Source organism: Conger conger, chromosome 18, assembly GCF_963514075.1.
Source record: "Conger conger chromosome 18, fConCon1.1, whole genome shotgun sequence".
Lineage (NCBI taxonomy): Eukaryota > Metazoa > Chordata > Actinopteri > Anguilliformes > Congridae > Conger > Conger conger.
In genome coordinates, this window is record NC_083777.1 from 28,864,598 (window position 1) to 28,886,795 (window position 22,198).

The 22,198-nt window shown below is 45.2% G+C and overlaps 1 protein-coding gene across 2 annotated transcripts in view; it reads left to right on the plus strand.

Moving 5' to 3' along the window:
- plpp4 (phospholipid phosphatase 4) overlaps positions 1-22,198 on the plus strand; it is an 80,850-nt gene that overhangs the window by 36,745 nt on the left and 21,907 nt on the right. For both annotated transcript variants that reach the window (XM_061228608.1, XM_061228607.1), the window contains exons 2-4: positions 13,277-13,385; positions 17,640-17,730; positions 21,832-21,895. In XM_061228608.1, the coding sequence (XP_061084592.1) occupies positions 13,277-13,385; positions 17,640-17,730; positions 21,832-21,895 (264 nt within the window). The remainder of the gene's footprint in view (positions 1-13,276; positions 13,386-17,639; positions 17,731-21,831; positions 21,896-22,198) is intronic.

Consider the following 22,198-nt stretch of genomic DNA (forward strand, 5'->3'; position numbering starts at 1 on the left):
CTGTGGTCTGTGGTCTGTGGTCTGTGGTCTGTGGTCTGTGGCCTGTGGTCTGTGGACTGTAGTCTGTAGATTCAGTTTAATTTGGCTGTGAGAAACTCTGCACTTACTGGCATTCTGCCCTTGTCTCTCGACCACGGTGCAGGCTAGCTGGCAAGCCGACTGTTTTGCGGTACTGTTCGAAAGTGCTCGGACAGTGAGACAATTCTTGTTGTTTTGGCTGTGAAACGGAATGAGACTGGCTGTAATTCCTAGGCGGATTACCCCGATGTGGATGCGAATGCCTCCCAGTTAAAGCTGACAGTGTGTAGTATGCCCTTTACATCATGCTCATTGTTTCACGTTCAATCCAGTGTGCAGGAGTACGGAGCCAGAACAACATAAATTATGTCACCGTCCAAATACGTACAGATGGCATTGTAGATATTGCGTTAGCTGTGCCAGAAATCATTTTTAGCAGAAGGCTTCTTTTTCTGTAAGTCTGTGTGCTGGAACAATACACGGATTCACTGCAGAACGCGGAGTCAGAATCTCCACTCTGTACATCGGTAAGGTGTTTGTTTGTGGAAAACAAGTGCCTAGCGCCCACCCATCCGAGCTTCCTTTACAGTTTAATACAATTCCAGCTCTTCTCTCCTTCGATCTGCCCAGCGCAAGCAGCCCAGAAGTGCTCCGGTGAGGTAATTACTAAATGTGATTGGAATGGATCTCGCGAGCGCAATGAGATGCCGTTCCTTTTTTTCGGTTTCTCCTGTACCCGCCTCTTACCACTTCCAGCAGGGGAGCAGATGTGTCTGCAGGAGCGCTGTAGTGCCAATGTGTCACTCAGAGTCTAAATTAATCTCTGTCCCTGCAGGCGATGCCACACTCTTCCATGTGACGCAGGTTTGGCTTCGCTGATGACATTTCACAACAGCTCTTTCAAACGCTCTTTCAGCGCGCTTTCAACGCTGGGACAACTCTTCAGCTCTCGAGCGCTGGCCAGATCTGCTGCGGCTGAGAGTAATGTGTTAACAAGCCAGTCATTAAGACGGGGGGAAAACGAGACGGCTGATTTGATTTCTTATCCAATCAATTACTTAAAGTAACTGTGATAATTACAACCAGCGGTCCGAGGGACAGATCCTGAGTCTGGAGCAAGGTTGGAGTTATTCACCACCTCCACCCCACCTACACACACACACACACACACACACACACACACACACACACACATACTGTATACACACACACAAACACACACACACACACAACACATATTGTACACACACACACATTCATAAACACACACACACATATGCTGTACACACACACATTCACACACACATACTGTGCACACACACACACAACACATACTGTACACACACATTCTACACACATACTGTACACACTCACACACCCAACACATACACATTCACACAGACACAACACACACACCCAACGCACATGTACACACACACAGACATCACACACATAAGCGCACACACATACTGTACACACACACACAGTGACACACATACATACTGTACACACACACACAGACACAAACACACGCACATACACACATATTGTACACACACACATACTGTACACACACACACAAACACACATACTGTACACACACATACACACACGCACATGCACACACATTCACACACACACACACACACACACACAACACATACAAACACACACACACATGCACACATGTACACACACATGCATGCACGCATCCACACAAACACACTCACTCTCACACACTCACAAACACACACACACATGCAAACATGCACACACACATACACACACATAAACATGCGTATAGACGAACACATGCATGCTTGTTTATAAAGGAACAACAATCAGGGATAATGACATTACATTACATTACATTACATTATTGGCATTTGGCAGACATTAGGCATAATGACATATAATTACATAATAACAGAGGAATGCATCATAACAAATATTGTGCTTTTTGCTTTTTGTTGTGCTGTAAAACAAGCAGTTTTGTGCATTATGCTGGGGCATCATTGTGTGGCCTGTTCGTTCTAATAAGCACCATTTACTGTCCTTTTGTTTGCTGATCCAGAGTGCTACTGTAGATCCAGTACAGTACCTCAGAGTGCTACTGTAGATCCAGTACAGTACCTCAGAGTGCTACCGTAGATCCAGCTACAGTACCTCAGAGTGCTACCGTAGATCCAGCTACAGTACCTCAGAGTGCTACCGTAGATCCAGCTACAGTACCTCAGAGGGCTACTGTAGATCCAGCTACAGTACCTCAGAGTGCTCCCGTAGATCCAGCTACAGTACCTCAGAGTGCTACTGTAGATCCAGCGACAGTACCTCAGAGTGCTGCTGTAGATCCAGCTACAGTACCTCAGAGGGCTACTGTAGATCCAGCTACAGTACCTCAGAGTGCTACCGTAGATCCAGCTACAGTACCTCAGAGTGCTACTGTAGATCCAGCTACAGTACCTCAGAGGGCTACTGTAGATCCAGCTACAGTACCTCAGAGTGCTACCGTAGATCCAGCTACAGTACCTCAGAGTGCTACCGTAGATCCAGCTACAGTACCTCAGAGGGCTACCGTAGATCCAGCTACAGTACCTCAGAGGGCTACCGTAGATCCAGCTACAGTACCTGAGAGGGCTACTGTAGAGGGCCGCTCATTTGGGCTCTATTACTTTACACCCCCTACCTGCACAGCCGGGGAAGCCCCAGAGGCCCGGCCCTGCAATTTCACTCAAGCCATTTCAGCCGGCGCCCACCGCCGCTTAATCGACATGCACCTCGCGTCAGCGAGCATCAGGCGCAGAGCGAGGCATTTCGCCGCTCCCGCGGTAAATGAGTAAATGAATAAATAACAGAGAATGCCTTCATAATTAAATGAAGCTGTGTTTCTGTTCCGGGGCCCTTCTCCCCTCCTCGGTGACCTCCTAAATCCTCTGATTGAGTTAAGACCGCGAGGCTTATTGAATCACAGATGCCACAGTCAGCCCCTAATCGCGTCGAATTTGCAGGCCGGGTGAGATTCTGGAATTTTCCGGACCGGTTGTACAGCCGCCAGGAAGTGGTGACTGAATTAAACGTCCGGGCCAGTTACTGTACTTCCACCCGCTGGCTGACAGACAGAGAGTTCCAGTTGGCCTGATATGGGCCATTACAGCCTGACTGTGGACTACCGAACAGATTTTACAGGATGAATTTACAGTAAATTTGTTGACTTGTTGTCTCCAGATGTGCAAATCCAGAACCATGTGTTGCTATGAAACCAGTGCCTGAGCTGAAACATCTGTCTTTGTCTTGTCGAGCATATTTCCTCACACGCACCTTTTCTTTCTTGTACTATGAGTTTGTTCATTCATGAAATTTATATTTTTTGCTGGACCAGTTTGTCCATGTCATCATACAGTGTGGGCTCATCAGACAGTTATCTGCCCGGCAACTCGTGCTGATTGGTCAGATCCTCCTGCATGGCTGTCCATCTAAAACTCAACGTTTCCCCCTCCTTGGCCCTCCTGGGCCTGCATGCAGTCAGCCTTTGTCCTGAAGTTTGACTTTAAATGACATATTCTCACGGCGCAGTTTATGGAATTTATTTTGCTGTGAAATTTGCCAGATGGCAGTGGTGGAAGTAAGTCAAAGCTTAAGGCTTAAGAACTAGAATCCAAAACCATAGCTGTAGAGTAATCCTCCTTCAAGGGACCTGCATATTACTCACCACTGATTGAATCTCAGCCTAACCCCTCCTGACCCGTCCACAGAGTGGAAAGCAGTACTGCAGGTGTATTTTAAAACTTTGTGGAGACGTTACATACCACACTGAGACTCCTACAGCTCATCATTAGGTTATATTAGTATATTTATGTGTTGCAAAGTAATAGCCAGTAATAAAAATGAATAGTGTCTCAATCTGAATCTCTTGCATCGCATTATAATTGGCTTGCAGCAGAGGTATCTCAAACTTAATGTGAGATTTTAATAAATATCATATCTCAGAGTTTTTTTTTTCCTTTATTTTGCTGATCAGCTGTTTATGAGAGGCGATGCTGTTCATATTTATGTTGTGCTAATATTCTAATTATTCCAAGACAAGGGAAGATTTTATTTAAATATGCATGAGCAGATCTGTCTCAATGCTGTCTGGCACACACAGTTGGTAAATGTGAGCTTCCATGCAGCAATACAGTTTCATCTGAAGTCTTAAAAATCCACACACAGTAATATAGTTAGATATATATTTTTTAATATAGTGAACCGACTGTTCACACTGTAGGACCCATGTTCCATTTCCAGGCGTGCCTCCCCTTTGAAACAGGGAGCTGAAATGTGACCGTGAAGGATCCAGTAAAACCATATTTTGCTGTCCCGGGCAGTGTAGGTCGAAGGTATATTTTTCCGGGTCGGTTCCTCGTTCCGGTAATGTCTTATTTACGCCCTCTCTCCCAGCCCCTGGGGTAACGGGGGTCTCCCTGCGACAGACAGCCCGACTTGTCCATGAAGGGGGGACAGCCCGGCTCCTGTGCCCGTCTCTCGACAGCCCGTTCCCCTGACAGCCCGTTCCCCTGACAGCCTGTCTCCTGCAGCGCGTCTGTGGGGATAGTGTCCTGTCGGGCGTCTGTGGGGATAGTGTCCTGTGGGGCGTCTGTGAGGATAGTGTCCTGTCGGGCGTCTGTGGGGATAGTGTCCTGTGGGGCGTCTGTGGGGATAGTGTCCTGTGGGGCGTCTGTGGGGATAGTGTCCTGTCGGGCGTCTGTGGGGATAGTGTCCTGTGGGGCGTCTGTGGGGATAGTGTCCTGTGGGGTGTCTGTGGGGATAGTGTCCTGTCGGGCGTCTGTGGGGATAGTGTCCTGTGGAGCGTCTGTGGGGATAGTGTCCTGTGGGGCGTCTGTGGGGATAGTGTCCTGTGGGGCGTCTGTGGGGATAGTGTCCTGTGGAGCGTCTGTGGGGATAGTGTCCTGTGTGGCGTCTGTGGGGATAGTGTCCTGTGTGGCGTCTGTGGGGATAGTGTCCTGTGTGGCGTCTGTGAGGATAGTGTCCTGTGGGGCGTCTGTGGGGATAGTGTCCTGTGGAGCGTCTGTGGGGATAGTGTCCTGTCGGGCGTCTGTGGGGATAGTGTCCTGTGGAGCATCTGTGGGGATAGTGTCCTGTGGGGCGTCTGTGGGGATAGTGTCCTGTGGGGCGTCTGTGGGGATAGTGTCCTGTGGAGCGTCTGTGGGGATAGTGTCCTGTGGGGCGTCTGTGGGGATAGTGTCCTGTCGGGCGTCTGTGGGGATAGTGTCCTGTGGAGCGTCTGTGGGGATAGTGTCCTGTCGGGCGTCTGTGGGGATAGTGTCCTGTGGGGCGTCTGTGGGGATAGTGTCCTGTGGGGCGTCTGTGGGGATAGTGTCCTGTCGGGCGTCTGTGGGGATAGTGTCCTGTCGGGCGTCTGTGGGGATAGTGTCCTGTGGGGCGTCTGTGGGGATAGTGTCCTGTGGGGCGTCTGTGGGGATAGTGTCCTGTGGGGCGTCTGTGGGGATAGTGTCCTGTGGAGCATCTGTGGGGATAGTGTCCTGTGGAGCATCTGTGGGGATAGTGTCCTGTGGGGCGTCTGTGGGGATAGTGTCCTGTGGAGCATCTGTGGGGATAGTGTCCTGTGGGGCGTCTGTGGGGATAGTGTCCTGCAGCGCGTCTGTGGGGATAGTGTCCTGTGTGGCGTCTGTGGGGATAGTGTCCTATCGGGTGTCTGTGGGGATAGTGTCCTGTCGGGCGTCTGTGGGGATAGTGTCCTGTCGGGAGACAGCGGGGGAACGTGTGAGATCCACTCTATTTCCCTCTGTGTTCCTTCACCTCTTCTGTCGCTCCCTCCATCCGTCCTGTTACTCCATCCGACATGGGGCGACACGGCTCAGGCAGTAAGAGCAGTCGTCTGGCAGTCGGAGGGTTGCCGGTTCGATCCCCCGCCCGGGCTGTGTCGAAGTGTCCCTGAGCAAGACACCTAACCCCCAAATGCTCCTGACGAGCTGGTCGGCTCCTTGCATGGCAATCAATCGGCGTCGGTGTGTGAGTGTCTGTATGAATGGGTGAATGAGAAGCATCAATTGTACAGCGCTTTGGATAAAGGCGCTTTATAAAATGCCAACCATTTACCATTTACATCCTTCCGTTCTCTCTCTCTCTCTCTCTCTCTCTCTCTCTCGTCACATCAAGTCCTCCCCTCTTTTCCCCCATTCTGTCATTCTCTAAGCCTTCCTCCATTTTGTCCAGCCGTGATAAATGCAATGCATTAGTGCATTCCAGGTTTGTGGTAGTGGTTACGCATTACAATAATGTTATATAATGGCATTCATTCAACATTGTAGTGTTAATGAAATAATGATGGACAAATATGTTAATTAAGCATGAAATTGACTTTTCATTAGTTGCATAATATTTATAACAACTAACGTATTTGTTGCGTAATATTTATACATTAGCAAACCATAGGATGAACCTCTAATTACTTAACCATTAACAAATACATCAACTGACTTTTTCATTCCAATAGGAATTGGCAATAACTAATGTCGTTGTGAACGTTTATTAATGATGTACAAGTACATTAACAGACCTGTACAGATGAACTTCTCAGTAGTAGTTCATTAGCAACTACATTAGTGCAAGCCAATTCATGGAACCGTATTGTAAAGGGTTTCCACGGTAACAGTATGTGTGTACTATAACAGATTTTTCCGTCCAGTTTCATCTGAAAAAATGCAAAATTGTGCAGCATGATTTGCAGCGGGGGACGAATCTTTATAAAAGTCCCCACCATGGATGGGCCTCCTACAAGAAATGCGCTCCACAGCATGGTAAACTCTGCGATGCAGTCTCTTCGGGACATCTCGGTTAGAATGACTTGTGAGGTTTATGCAAACTGAGGGCCCGCTTTCATTCTGTCCGGGGCCCCTGGGTGGAGTCTCTAATCGGCCGTTCCCATCATGCGTCCTGGGTTCAGCGCAGGACGGGGAGAACTCTGGGGGGTCTCCACCACTCCCACAGGCCCTGGATATCCCACCTCCCAACCCTTATTGTAGGTGAAGATAAATGGAAGTTGACCTTGAATGTCTCACCGTCTCTCAGGACTGGAGTTAATTCTTGTGACAAAAATTGGCTGGAAGTACAGCCGCGCCCTCTGGAAGGTCAGAGAGCCCATTCTTACCTGGCAGCAAATGGTGCAGCACACAGTACAGTAGGCACCGCTACGGATTGAAATCGCATCTTTCTCATATGAACGCGAGTTCCTCTGAGCCAAGGGCATTAGCACATGATTTAAGAGGCAACAGAGCCAATAACTAGATTATGAAGCGTCCTTCTGGTCCAGTCTGTACTGTATATCTAAATCAGCCAGGAGAGATAACGTACTAATACAATGTGGAGATACATATCCATATCTCTGCTATTCTGCCACCGGAACGAGGAATCAAACAAACGAGTTTTGTTTGGCCAGCGCAGAAGCTGAAAATGGATATCCATCTTGAAGATAACAGAGGTGCAAACAGAGTAATCCTTGTCATTTTATTCGATTCTATACCATCTGTCATGTCAGTTTCTCCCTCACGTAGACTCCTTTCATCAGAACAGAGGCATCCGGGGTATGGCAGCAGCATTGTTTGCACTGTGTGCTACAGAACAATTGCTCATGTTGCGTGTTTACGGTTAGTCTGAAACCCCATACACCCCCGATTCAATACGGTGGTGCCCATGTGGGGAAACTAGAAACTAAGGCACAGTGCAGAGACTCTGTTTTAATTTCCCTCAAGTTGGAGGTGCCGGGGATAATGGGTGGGGGGGGGCAGGCAGAGAAGGGGAAAGGAGGGTAATTCTCCGGAGGGAACTCAGGAATGTGGGACTGACAGGAAAAGGCAGGGAGAACGGCCGATGACAAATTATCCCCGGCTTTCACCGCTAAAGCGAGGGCAGACAGACCGAATGTTCTGAGCCGAGCCGGGCGGGCGGGGGTAGGAGCGGGGCGGGTTTCACGCGGGCGGAGAGGGGCATTAATCGAATGCCGTTGAGTGCGTTCGGCGCTGTTCCTCTAATGCAATAAAATTTGGAAGCCGGCTGTCCCAGCGGTGATGGGGATTTACGGCAACATGCAGAGAGGCAGCGTACGCTATCTGTTCACACTTACAGTAATTGCCGCACTAAAATCCAACTTAATTATCAGCATTTAGTAACAGCGTTGGGCCCCCTTTACATTGTAGTAGCGGGAGACGTGTAGCCGGAGACTTTACGGAGATAAAGGAAACATTTAGGAGCTGATGCAGTCTCATCATCGGAGACTTTACGGCGCTAATGGTGACATTTAGGAGCTGTACCAGGTACATCATAGGAGACTTTATTGAGATAAACGAAACATTTAGGAGCTGTAGTAGAGTCACTACAGGATACTTTTTTGAGGTAAAGGAGACATTTAGGAGCTGTAGTAGGATACGTTTTTGAGGTAAAGGAGACATTTAGGAGCTTGTGCAGGCTCATCATAGGAGACTTTACAGAGTTAATGGTGACATTTAGGAGATGTAGCAGGCTCTGAAACACTTTACTTGTTGAGGTTATATTCTTGCGCATGGATTGTTCTGTCTACGGTTCACGGGTTATTGATGCTGGTCTCAGGGAGATGGTTCTGTTAGTGGAGCTGAGACAGAGAGGCCTCTCAGAGATTCTGTGTTCTGCCCCTGTTCACGTCCCTGCGGGACCAGACTCATCAATTCTGAGAGGAAAGGGTTTCACATACCGGGGAGCCCAAGGCCCATTCAGAGAGAGTCCAGGGTGTGTGGATAATGCAGAGGAACAATGCTGCTACTTCACTGCACTCTTCATCTTTCTCTCTCTCTGTCTCTCTCTTTTTCTCTCTCCCCCTCCCCCCCTCTCTCTCTCTCCTCCCCCCTCTCTCTCTCTCTCTCCTCCCCCCACTCTCTCTCTTCCCCACTCTCTCTTCTCGCTCCCTCTCTCTCTCCCTTGCTCCCTCTCTTTCTCTTTCTCTCTCTCTTTCTCTTTCTCTCTCTCTGCTCTCTCTCTCTCTCTCTCTCTCTCACCCCCCATGTAGGGGTTGTGTTTTGTTTTTTTTGTTTTGTTTTTAAATCTCTCTCTCTCTCTCTGTCACGCACAAGCACATACACTTGCACACATGCACACACATACACACACACACACACACACACACATCTACAGATATATATGTTTGAATTACTGTACCGCTAGAGGGATTGCTGGCTAGTGGCGAGACCACAGCATCCTATCAGCATCAAAAATCTAAAGTTGGTGGACGGTTAAAAGGCAGTGCCTGTAGAGGCTTAATCTTAAGAGTAAATCTTAACTGTGGAAAAAACAAGCCTGGAAAAAGTTAATCATCCACTGTCCCACTCACTCACTAAATTTACAAAATAACATTTGAATGAAATTAAAATGGCGTTGGCGGGAATTCATTGAAACATTCAGTGTTTGTAGTATTGCTATCTGAGAATGCAGCCATCTCTTCTAAAGTTGCTCTGTAAGTGTAGGCCAGCTGTCTTAACTTCATCAGGTCTTTGATGACTTGAGCCTGGCGGGAGGGCCGTGTGTGTGGAGCTCAGTTCGGATGACAAGTAGGACGCTGACACCGGCTTCAAACAAAGTCTGAAAAACATGACAGAAATAAATTAAACTGGAACTGCTACCAGCAACACTTCAAGTCGACACGTCTCTTCGCCGTACATGAAATGTAGGCCAGGCTTGTTGTTTAGCACCAAGCCATCCGTGGAAAGCAACCCGTGATGGCTGAATGACACATACGCACACGCACACGCACACACACACACACACACACACACACACACACACACACACACACGTGCACACTGGATAAGACTCTACCATTAATTATACTCATCTTATTTAACATAGATGTCAGAGAATGCTGGTTCATTTTTCCTCTGTTAGTTGAACTACTCATTAGATTAATTGGGTCGTTTTAAACCCCATATTTCAATATTAATATAAATCTTTTTTTGAAACCAATATTAGTTGTAGGACTGCTTCTAACCCCTGACCATGATCAGTGATTCGCCAGCTGATGACACTCACTCTGCTATTGAGGCAGTAAGCCCTTTCCTTTTCCAGACTCTCCTTGCTGTTGACTTGAACCAAGAGTCATTTATCACACTCTCACACAATACGGTTCGTTAATTGGCATGTCGTTGTTAACATGAATGAATGATAGACAAATATATTCATAAAGGATAAAATTAACTTTTAATTTTTGTTTAGCTGGCTGCTAATCGTAGCTACAAAACAACACATTGCTTGTAGGTGAAGTCAACACTACCTTTATATGACAAACTGTTTACATTGCTGACAGTTCACTCTTTTTTTATTGTAATGGTTCCCTCTGCATCCAATTTATGACAAAAATGTTCATAAAGATTCCCCTTGAGAGGTTGACGTCTATCTTTTTTTTTTGGAGGGAAAGCACTGCAATGTGAGCAGATTTAGCTGCTACGGATATTGATTTAGCAGTACTTCCTTCCTCACTGACTGCAGACTCCTTTGCATATTTAAATGGTTAATATTTCATGTGTATGTGTGGGCGTGTTTGTGTGTGTGTGCGTGGGTGTGTTTGTGTGTGTGTGTGTGTGTGTCTGTGTGTCTGTGCACGTGCTGTATATGTGTGCGTTTTGTTTTGAAAATCTAATAATGTGTAGTTTGCTGAAGGAAACGGATGCCAGTGGTATGAAGCCTGAGTTTATCTATTCGGGTTTGAGCACAGAGGTCTTTTTCTTTTTGTCATTTGTTGTGTTAAAGATTTCCCGTAATCCTTTTCTGTTGAGAACAATATGCAGCATAAATCATAGGAAAAATGCATGGTGTAAGTAATGTAATTACATTTTGAGAAATGATATGAATAGAAGCAACTGACATGCAATATCACAAGGGAGGCCAAAGGCAGACTTACAAATTTAAAAAATAAAACCATTGGAAAAAAGCCTAAATAGTTTACAGAAATATTGAACATTCATGGGAGGATAAAGGCTTTTTTTATTGCTGTCTATGACGTGCATTTGCATTTGTGTTTCGTTCTGTTGGTAGTAGGGATGTCTGAAATGAATTCATATTGACACCAGTGCAGTTTCAGTCTTGATATGCCTTTGTACACAAACCGTGGAGATTAACCTTCAAACGATTTTGAAATCAATTTTTTGTTGTTGTTTATGAGTGCTCACTGTTAGACCTGTGATGGCATGGGTTTCTGGAGGTATTATAACTGTCCTGGAAAATTCCACAGTCACTGTGGAATGAGTGAATATTAAACAGCATTAGCATATATATATATATATATATATATATATATATATATATATATATGCATGGCAGCCAATCGCCGTCGGTGTGTGAGTGTGTGTATGAATGGGTGAATGAGAAGCATCAATTGTACAGCGCTTTGGATAAAGGCGCTATATAAATGCCAACCATTTACCATTTACCATATCCTTACCTTGGGAATTGCACACTCCAATGTGTTATGATTATGACGACACATTATTAGTTTTACAAGCGTTTTTAAGATAAACCAGCAAACATCTTAATATGCCAATCATGATTACTTTGTTCATTAGCCATAATGTATGTACTGTATATCCCAAAATGGTGGTCTGAATTTTTGGCTGCCTTGTCCACTCCTTGTTGGTTGTGTAGTGCTTAAGGTTACATCACAGGGAGAGAGTAATAGAGACATCATCAGCTATCTGTATCTGCAGTAGACTCTACGCAGCGAACAGGGAATGTAGAAGAACTGCTCGCAGTACAGAATATTTATTTATGTATTCATCACCAACTGTGTTTCCAATGCTGGGTTGTGTGGGCACAAGGCGATGTTTTTAATTCTGTGACAACTTTAGAAAATCTGTTCCTCTACATTGCCAGGTGTGCCTTGCATTCACTCGTCCTGCCCCCCTCCCCCCCCCCCCCTCCAGGCAAACATGGAACGCCAGAACAGCCCAGTGGGACTCTGGGGGAACAGAGTCTCGTTTGATAAGGCATGTGGGAGAAGGAACTGAGCGTGCTAATCTCATGGAGGCTGGTGAAAGAGTGGGGTTTAGAGAGAACATTTCCTGTGATGCTTTTATTTCTTCATTGTGTGCTTTGTACTTCAGGTTTTACAGCAAGAACCTGCCACCACATATCTGTCAACTCCAATATATGTCAGCAACTGAACAATAAATATTTTGCCCGTAATACGCATGGCTTCATTTAAAATCACCGCTGAGCAAAAGTACTTTATCGTGTGTGTGTGTGTGTGTGTGTGTGTGTGAGCGCGTGTACAAAGGTGGGCAATGTGAAATCATGACCTATGGTTCTGGCAGTGTACTTCTGTTTAAATGACAAGTGCTTCATCACACTGTACGGTGATTTACAGCTTTAATTACCCTGGGAAAAATCTATTGGCACTGGTTTCCGTCCCGCCATTGTTTTCCTTGCTTTATGTGACTGAACAATTGATCTCAAGCAGCGGAAAGCTAAGAAAACATTAATATCGGCCAAAAATCTCTGTGATGAAGTGTCCCTTCCTTCCCCCTCGGAGGAAGGTGAACATCATCTTGCCATCAATTTAAAGTTGCGACAGCCGTGAATGAGACAAAAAGGGTCACATCCGTTAAACTTTTCCATGACTTTTTAGGGAAGGATTCAAAATGGGAACTAATCGGATGGAGCCCCTTGGTTTTAATTGTGCCGTGATTAAAATGTTCCGGCCTGGCGACATAATTAGTTGAGTTCTACATGGTGGCCCTCTCCATTACTACACAGTGCCCTCTACTGACCTTGGTCCTCATTCCACTGAAGGGTTTGGCTGCTGAGAAACAGATATGACATCTTCTTTGAGACTTCAGCTTTGAGACAGAAATTTCTGGCACTGGTAAACAGACCTATGTGACTTACTTCATATATACACCTTATGCAACGCTGCAGATGCAGATGTCCTTATTCCATGTGAATGCATATGTGCATACGTACATTGAGTTGTTTTTTAATGCATATAGTTACATGCAATTGCATACAAAGTGAAATAATGTATTGCATATACTTATCATTATGGATGAATTGTCTGGATTGCCGGGGTTGGGGGAAGGGGGTGTCTTTGTTATGACATTGTTAATAAAAGGTTGGTCACAAAAACAAACTTCTGCATAAATTGTGTATATCTCTGTATATCTCTGGGTGGGGGGGTGGGGGTGTGAAATCTGTGATTGACAGCTGTCGGTCTTTGTGTCCTCAGCTTCACGGAGTTCCTGGAGCCCTTCGAGAGGGTTATTCAGCCAGAGGAGATGTGGCTATACAAGAACCCGCTGGTGGAATCTGACCACATTCCCAAGAGGGTCATGTTCGTGAGTAGAAACCTCTTTTTGTCCATGTCATTTCAGATTATATACATTTTATTTAGCAGACGGTTTTATCCAAAGCGACGTACAAAACAGTGCATACCAAGGTCATTCAACAAACAACCAATCACACCAGATAAGGTGCAATTCATATAGGATTTGTTGTAAGGCCATGAACGTATGTCCAGTACACAAGGTAGATAGGCCAAGTCTGTAAATACTATACCAAGACAACTATGTCATCCCCATAAACATTCTCAGTAACACTTTACTTGAACCTCTTGCCATAAGACTGACATTACACTGTCATATACATGACATAACAGCTGTCACAAGCTGTCATAACAGATGATGTAATTTGATGTCAAATTATATAAAACTGTCATACTTTTATCTGTAAATGTCATGACGCTGTAATTACTGTGTTACTAATGTTTTTTAGATGCTAATTCAGCTGTAATTATGTGATTAATGTTTACACTTTAAGTAATGCATGAGCAGGATTTTGCAGCAAGTGTTTTTGAATCTGCCCTGCTTTTTTAATTTTTTTTGCAATACATAGAAAATACATGATCATTAACCCCATTAATATTACCATGTCACAGCCACTAACCCAGTTTAATGAAGCGGTAATGACTGTGTGATTAATGTTTTATAGATGCTTATAAGGATGTAATTACAATGTTATTGATGTTTACACTACACTTAATGAATGAAGCAGATTTTGCAGTGAAAATGTTTTGAATCTTCCCAGCTCAACAAAAAAAACTATATTTTTGCAATACATAGAAAATTCATGATCATTAACATTAATTAATATCTAATTTATAAAGTGTTGTCTAAATGAAAGCACATTCCTGTATTAGAAAGTAGCCTTGAGAAACATTCAGCATTCAGCCATATTGTCCTCTTAAAAGGTCAGCTTCTGAATTCAATTTTCTGCCAGGGTCCATAATGCTGCAAGTGGCAATATCCTTAATTTGTGATTACAGTGTAATATGTCACTATCAAATTAATCTTGTCAGGAGTAATGATCAGTGCAGGGCTGCAGACTAGATATCTGCAGCCACCGCCACCTCTCTCCTTACGTCCCTTCCTCTTTCGTATAACGAGGGCTAAGTGCTCATCGCCCGTGATCCAGTGCGCGCCGGGCTTATTGATCACGCGCTCCTGGCCCCGTTTCAAACGCCTCTCCTTTGTGTGCAGGATATACATCACGTATCGTTTTCAAAAGGCGGACAGGAAGCCATACCTCCCGAACGTCGCCGGTGCGTGGAAAAATGACGAAATTAAATCGATCTGCGTATATTAAACGTTCACTTGAAGCGGACGCCTCCTTCTTGGCAGTCTCCCGGACATAAACCCCCCCCCCCCCCACTGCTCTCTGCGATCTGTAGTAATGCAAACAGTTTAACAGCGTAATCATGATTTAGTGTTTTTCAAGGCCAATTAGTATTAATTTAGTTGCCGGGGAAGCAGAGACGGCAGGCATCTGCTGATGGCGACCAGCTCAGCGCCCAGGTATTAGCCTACTCTTGCGACAGTGGCCTTAAATCATAATTAAATGTTTTTGTGGTAAAAAGGCCCCGGCTCGGACGTAATGGGGGAAGCTGGCCTTGTTTCCCTGCGAGGAGCTGCAGAAGGCTTTTATGAAGGACGGAGATGTATTTCTCTGCACGCTCAATTAAACAGCACACTATCACCTCGCGGGCCGAATAGCCCTCTACGGAAGTGTACACTTGTGTCATATCGGCTGCAGTTTATAAAATGAAATTAATATTTTTTTGGTCAGGCCTTAAAAAAGCTGAGGCAGATGTAATCAATTTTGAAGGTCTCCATGAATTTACAGAATGCCGGTGGGGAATTCGAAGACACACACCTGCTGACACACACACACGCACGCACGCGCGCGCGGTGCAAAAAAATCTGTCAAGCAGAAATGTGCCAGGAATAATGGCTGGAGACATTGGCTGCCTGTAAGGTCAAATGCCTCAGACTGTAGTTTAAAAAATGAATGAAAAGAATGCATGCTTTTAAGTATGCACTAAGCTCAGATACACGCACATACCCACAAACATATGCACACATCCCAGCAACACCACAGACTGTGAACTTAAGAAGGGAATGGCTTTCAGAATGAAATGTGCTCCTCTGAGCCAAATGAAAGCCATGTTACAAAGGAATGAGTCACTACGGTATCCTAAACTTAAATTTTTATAACATAACATAAATATACAGTAACATAACATACAGTATCATAACATAACATAAATATACAGTAACATAACATACAGTAACATAACACAAGATAACATATTGTAACATAACGCGAGATAACTTATACTGTAACATATATTATTACATATTGTAACATAACATACCATAACATACAGTAACTACATAAGATAACATACTGTAACATGACATACTGTAAAATAACATAGCATAACACAACATAACATAAGCTAACATAACATAACATAACATAATATAACATGAAACATGACAACATAACATAATGATGTGAACGGGCCTTCAGCCCAGCAATGCTCACCTTTCTCCCACCACTGGGGTGTACCTAATGCTCAGTTTTCCCAAAACCTGGTATCTAGCGCTGTATAATTAGCCTGATTTCCTTATAAATTCATGGTACATTACCATCGAACACAGACCTCAAGGAGTTACAATTCATTAGATAGCGACTAAGATACGGGACAGAGCTTTCTTTAATGGAACTTCACTGCAGCGCCAATACTGTCAGCAAACCGTCCAAATGATCCCCCTCTGAGCTAGTCACTTCATGAGCTCAGTCACCTCTTCCACGGTGTTGTGGGGAGTGGAGTCGGGTGGGCCCCATAGCCCTGTGCCCCCTGTGTGAGCCCTGGCCTCATCCAGACAGATCACCGCGTTACATTACATTACATTATTGGCATTTGGCAGACGCTCTTATCCAGAGCGACGTAGAGTTGATTAGACTAAGCAGGAGACAATCCATCCCTGGAGCAATGCAGGGTTAATGGCCTTGCTCAAGGGCCCAACGGCTGTGCGGATCTTATTGTGGCTACTCCGGGGATCGAACCACCGACCTCGCGTGTGCCAGTCATGTACACGCAACAAGCCGCATTGTACTACATTACAGTTATTTGGCAGAAGCTCTTATCCAGAGCGATGTGCAACAAAGGGCATATCCATAACCAGGGACAAGTGTGCTGAAAGACCCGAGAAGGAAGGTCAGTTTCAAGTGCTAGGAATACAACAAAGATAAGGACTTGGGCCTTGTAGATTAATCTGACAACAAAGGATTGTATCTATGAAACCGTTTTAGGAAACACTGTAGGAACAACAATAAAACAGCTCACATAGCCAAACTAAAGTAGCAGTAAAACCATCCTAGCGAATTGTAGTAATAATGAGACGCGTAATTGTGAGAACTAAAAATAACAGCTAACAGTCGATTAGAGATAACAGGGAGGTAGGGAGGGGTGGGGAGGGCTACGGCTGGAAGAGGGTGCTGTCTGCGGTTCTAGTAAGAGTCTCTGCTGCTCTGTTAAGAGTCTCTGCTTTTCTGGTCAGAGTCTCTGCTGATCTGACCTCAGACATGCACCCAGTTTCTCTCTCTCTCTGCAACACGAACAGAAAAACAAAGCAAACATTACCAGAACGACGACCTTGACAATCAGCCGGAACAACAAGAAAAGGAATAAACCACACCTGTTACGGATTTCAGAAATTGTCCGCTACCCAGATCTTTCAAAACCTAAATTATGAGAGTAGAAATGTCTCCTTTGTACACACTGACATAATAAACGTATCCTCCGGTCTGAAAACTGCATTGACAGAAGGTTTCGTTTCTCCATTCATTAAAAAAATCTGGGAGTGGGAGTACAATCGCTGACGAGTGGCTGCAGAGAATTAACACTTCCTTCAGTGTTACTCCTCGGAATGCCCAGGCTACCGTGTGACAGCCACCACCCAATCAGCGGCAGCCTTGCCTCTTCGCTCTGGAACTGTGATAAATCCGATGACAGCTCATTTTATGCAACGTGAATTAAAAGTCCTTGCCGCAGATGACAGCCACAAGACTCCCAGTCGTAACGGAGGTAATTCTGAGCGCAATAAGGCCTGTCAGGCACTGCTCAGAGATATTCAGAGACCAGCCCTTGGTGTAATGCCGGCGATATTAGAATCCGTTTTCTTCCGAGCGTATGCGTTGTCATAATCACTGTACAGTAAATGCTGTCTCTTCTGTTCTCCGTCCAGGCCATTTCGTTTCTCACTCCGCTGGCTGTGATATTCGTGGTGAAGATCATACGTCGAACCGACAAGACCGAAATCAAAGAGGCGTGTCTCGGTAAGGTGCACGCACACTCCCTGGGGTCTGTGCTCGCAAGAGAGCGTCAGAGATACAAACAGGAAATCGGGTTGTTACGGAAACCGAAATGTGCGTAACTTTATGATGAAGTTTATTATTTTGACTACATTTAGTTCATTTGACAAATTAGCAAGGACATGTCCCTTTGACTCTTAGTCTTTCCTGTCATTAATGGAAATTGTGACTCATTTATATTCAGTGTTCAGCTCTTTATATCAGTGACAATAAGATGGTTGATTAAACATCATTGTATGTTCTGATTAGACTTTCATACCCACTCGACGCACACAGTCTGTCTATAGTGGCGAGATTCCTAATTCTTGATGTTCTATTCATGGTGTAATGAAGCAATAACTCACGACAGGCATCTGGAAACCTTATCGCAGCTAAGGGGTGTAGTTCGGGTTAGGGTTCATACCTCTTTGATGTTTACTTGTACCAGAGTGCAAACACTGAAAAACTATCCAACATTAGTGGGGAGCGTGTAGCCTAGGTCTACTTATTTTTTGGAGAAGCTCTGCTCTGCTTTCCCCGGTCCACAAAGTTTCCATCTTTCAGTCACCCTAACACTCTCGCACTTCTGCCTGCCCAGACCGAAATCTCTTTTTCCAAATCAAGACCCACGTCAGATAGTTTCTGAGGCACATGGAAGCGGAGGCAACGTGTAGCTCTGTGTCCCTGCTTGCTTGCAAATCCTGGGCGACATCGTTTTGCCAGTGATTGACGAGCATCGACTAGCATCTAACGGTTTTTCCATTTTGACTCGAATGTCTGCTTCGCCACGGAGTGATAATTAAAATAGAACTGCAAACAAGCAGTAGAGCACACAGCAGCGGCCCATAGAAATCCTATCACTGCTACGAACCAATCGGATTTGTCCTGCGTGTTTTATAACGACTTCTATTGTTGGCACAACACAATGTTCTACACTTCAGTGTCTGCTTGTGTTCAGGCCTTGGTTTAACACAGAAGGAGTGTACATTTTTTTTCCGCAGTGCTCTTATTCATATGAAGTTGAAGTTTTATTTATTTATTTGGACTTGTTCATAGCCTTGGCGCCGTTGGTATTCAGACTTTCTTTGTGCACTGTGCGGTCTAGTGGGAGGCAGCAGCTCCAGCGAAGGTCATTAATTAAATGTGCTTTTCACGCAAATCCATTTGGAAAAAGCAAGGGACACATTCATATTCGTATTCAAGCCTTGTGAGGTTGCAAATTCCATAATTACTGAGCAAAGCAAGCAAATAGTGAAACTACTTATTGATGTGAAAATGAAAAGTATCTTTTAAGTGAGAGGAGCAGACTTAATTTATTGTAGAAATTAATTTGCGGATGTATTAAATGTAATAGATAGATGAAATATGGATTTATTTTTGTGGGTAGACCGTTGAATGGGATGCAGTGTGTTATTCACCATTAATTGAAATGATCTGTATAATACATGTTTAGGTGGCGTTGGGTCATCCAGCAGAACATGAGAAAGGTGTTTACAGAAACCAGATCAACCTTTGACCTGAACTACCCATTACAATTGTTCCCAAACGTGTTACTGCTTGGATTTGGGTAGTTTCTATGCAGGAATATGCGAGATGCTGACCCCAGGGAAGGCATCACAAATAACAGTGCAGTTTTTTGTGCAGACTCTGCAAAACAGAGTTTTATGCATGCTGGAAGCCAGATAAGTATCAGGAGCCGCAGCCTCATGTTTTTTTATCAGACAGAAGCGCAGACTGTTTCCGTGTGAAATTCGGTCGTACCAGTCTGACTCGTGTTTGATCGACCGGTGTAAGTCCTGTCCCGAAAAACATCCCGCACCATTTGGCATTCTCTCCAGCACGCCCCTCCTAAATGAATAGCCCAAAATCGTCAGAGCAGTAAATTTAATCTCTGCGCCCTGTCCGGGAATTTGGCTGTGGGTAATAAGCCTCATTATTACGCAAACAGGGTCCCCGTGAGCCTGTTCTATCGAACGCTAAGAAAATTGCCGACAAACCTGCAGATAAATTTTCGCTTTTCTGTTGTCATTACTGTGCGTAAAGTGAATATTTGCATCGGTTTCCAAACCAAAAAGAGAGAGAGAGAGAAGGAGAAGAGAAGAGGGAAAAGGGGTGGGCCACGTTGTGAATAATCTATCTGGTTTACCGGAGTTTAAAAGCTAATTGAATCCTCGGCTGTGTTGAACTGGTCTCATTACGGCTTCGCCTCTCTTTGATGCGTCGAGCTGTTCCGTATAACAAGCTGTTTAATGACCGTGCCCGGTTCCAGTCCGCCACCGTCAGGATTCGGAGATAATTCCACTACGCTCCGGTGACCGCGTGGGGAGGGAAACCGGGCCATTATAGCGAAAACCCTCGCCGTCGAACAAACAATCCCGCCGACCTCAGCAGCTTCCAAACGACCCCTTTTCTTCATCCGTTTAAAGTTTGCGAGCGTTTGATTCGGGGGCGAAAGCGCAACGGCGGACTAAAAATGCATCTTTCGCTTTTCATTCAATCAACGGCCAGGCTGAATTAACGCTGCGTCATTCTTTAATAAAATTTAAAATTGGTGTCAGGTATTCGGCTGTTTTTCAATGTACTATTCATCAGGCCATTTTCATTACGGTTAACTGTCCGTTTGAACTGGCTCGCTGATGGGTTCACGGCTGTGGGCAGAACTCATTAAAACAGATCTGTGGCGGACAACACGGCTCTAGTAACCAAGCAGGACTGTCCCCTCAGATTTATTCAGAGCTAGCCGCTTAGCTGCTGCATTACATTACATTACATTACATTACATTATTGGCATTTATCCAAAGCGACGTACAGTTGATTAGACTGAGCAGGAGGCAATCCTGCCCTGGAGCAATGCAGGGTTAAGGGCCTTGCTCAAGGACCCAATGGCTGTGCGGATCTTAATGTGGCTACACCGGGATTAGAACCACCGACCTTGTATGTCCCAGTGATTTACCTTAACCACTACGCTACAGGCCGCCCTGCGGCAGTAGCTATACTAGTGATAACCCTGACGCCTAAGAGCGAGCCACTTAGCCGCTGCAGTAGCTGTACTAGTGATAACCCTGACGCCTAAGAGCGAGCCACTTAGCCGCTGCAGTAGCTATGCTAGCGCTAACCCTCTCTGCAGCTCTGCGATGGCCCGTTTGATGAAGGCTCGGAGCAAAATTGGACTCTTTGTTGTTTTCTCTGTGTTGACTTTTGCGGTGAAACTTCTCACTGCCGGACACCGAGGGAGAGGGGCATTATACTGCTGTGTATTTGATGATGGGGGTACAGCGGGATCATATTGCGCTTCCTTACAGTAATGTTCGCATATTTTGTGACTTAAGAGAGATCAGACCGAAGGAAAATCTGTAGTCCAGGAATGGGGGGGGAGGAGGCAGGGAGAGTTGCTCTTTCTCTTTTGGTTGCCATGACACCTCCCTGCTGGAAAAGAAACAGCTAAAACTATATTTTGAAACAACTGGTAGCTGGTTGATCAGCTCATACCCAGCTAGACCAGCTTCATGACCAGCTTGGCCAGCTCAGTTTTCAAGCTGGTCAACCTGGCAGAGCTGGATCTTACAGCAGGGCTTCCTGACAGAACATCTGGGCTGTGGACAGTGGCTGGCTCACCTCACCTCACTGTGTTATCAGCCCAGGTGTGTGGAGGCCCTCTATACTGCAGTGCCACAGGGAAGAAGGCATATATTCACCAGAAGAGCTGCTGTACACAGGTTTATGAGTTCCCTGTTTTCTGCTTCCCCGCAGCCCTTAGGACAGGGTATTTTCAGTACCCCGTTTGCTTCCTGTTTCTCTTTTGCTGTTGTTTGGTGTTGTTACTTTTGCTTCTTTTTTTATGTACTTTTTACCCAATAAGACAGAGTAAAAGAGCCATTGGCCTGAGGAGTCAGCCATTTTGAATCTTATCCCGTTCTCATTGAGCACAGTGGTCCCCTGCTGCCTCGACTAAAACCAGGCCTGAAGATCCTCGTCAAGTCCTGCCGAGTCACCTTGAGGGATCACGGTGTCTGAAATGTCTGACTAATCAGGCCTCTCTGTCTGTGGTCCTCAGCCTCTGTCTCTCTGATTGTGTCTGATTCACAGCCGTCTCCCTGGCCCTGGCTTTGAACGGAGTCTTCACCAATACTATCAAGTTGATAGTGGGCAGGTAAAAACACGATGTGTCTTATACATGCAAACGTAACGTAACGTAACGTAACGTAACGTAACATAACATACAGTAATGACTAGGACATTCTGCCCAGCAATGCATTCTTGCCCTATCCTACTCCCTACCACTAAAGTGCACCTTAAAGTTAAATAGTACCTACATAACATAACATAACATAACATAACATAACATAACATAACATAACATAACATAACATAACATAACATAACATAACATTACATTACATACAGTTATGACAGGCCATTCTGCCCAGCAATGTTTGCCTTTCCTACCACTAAA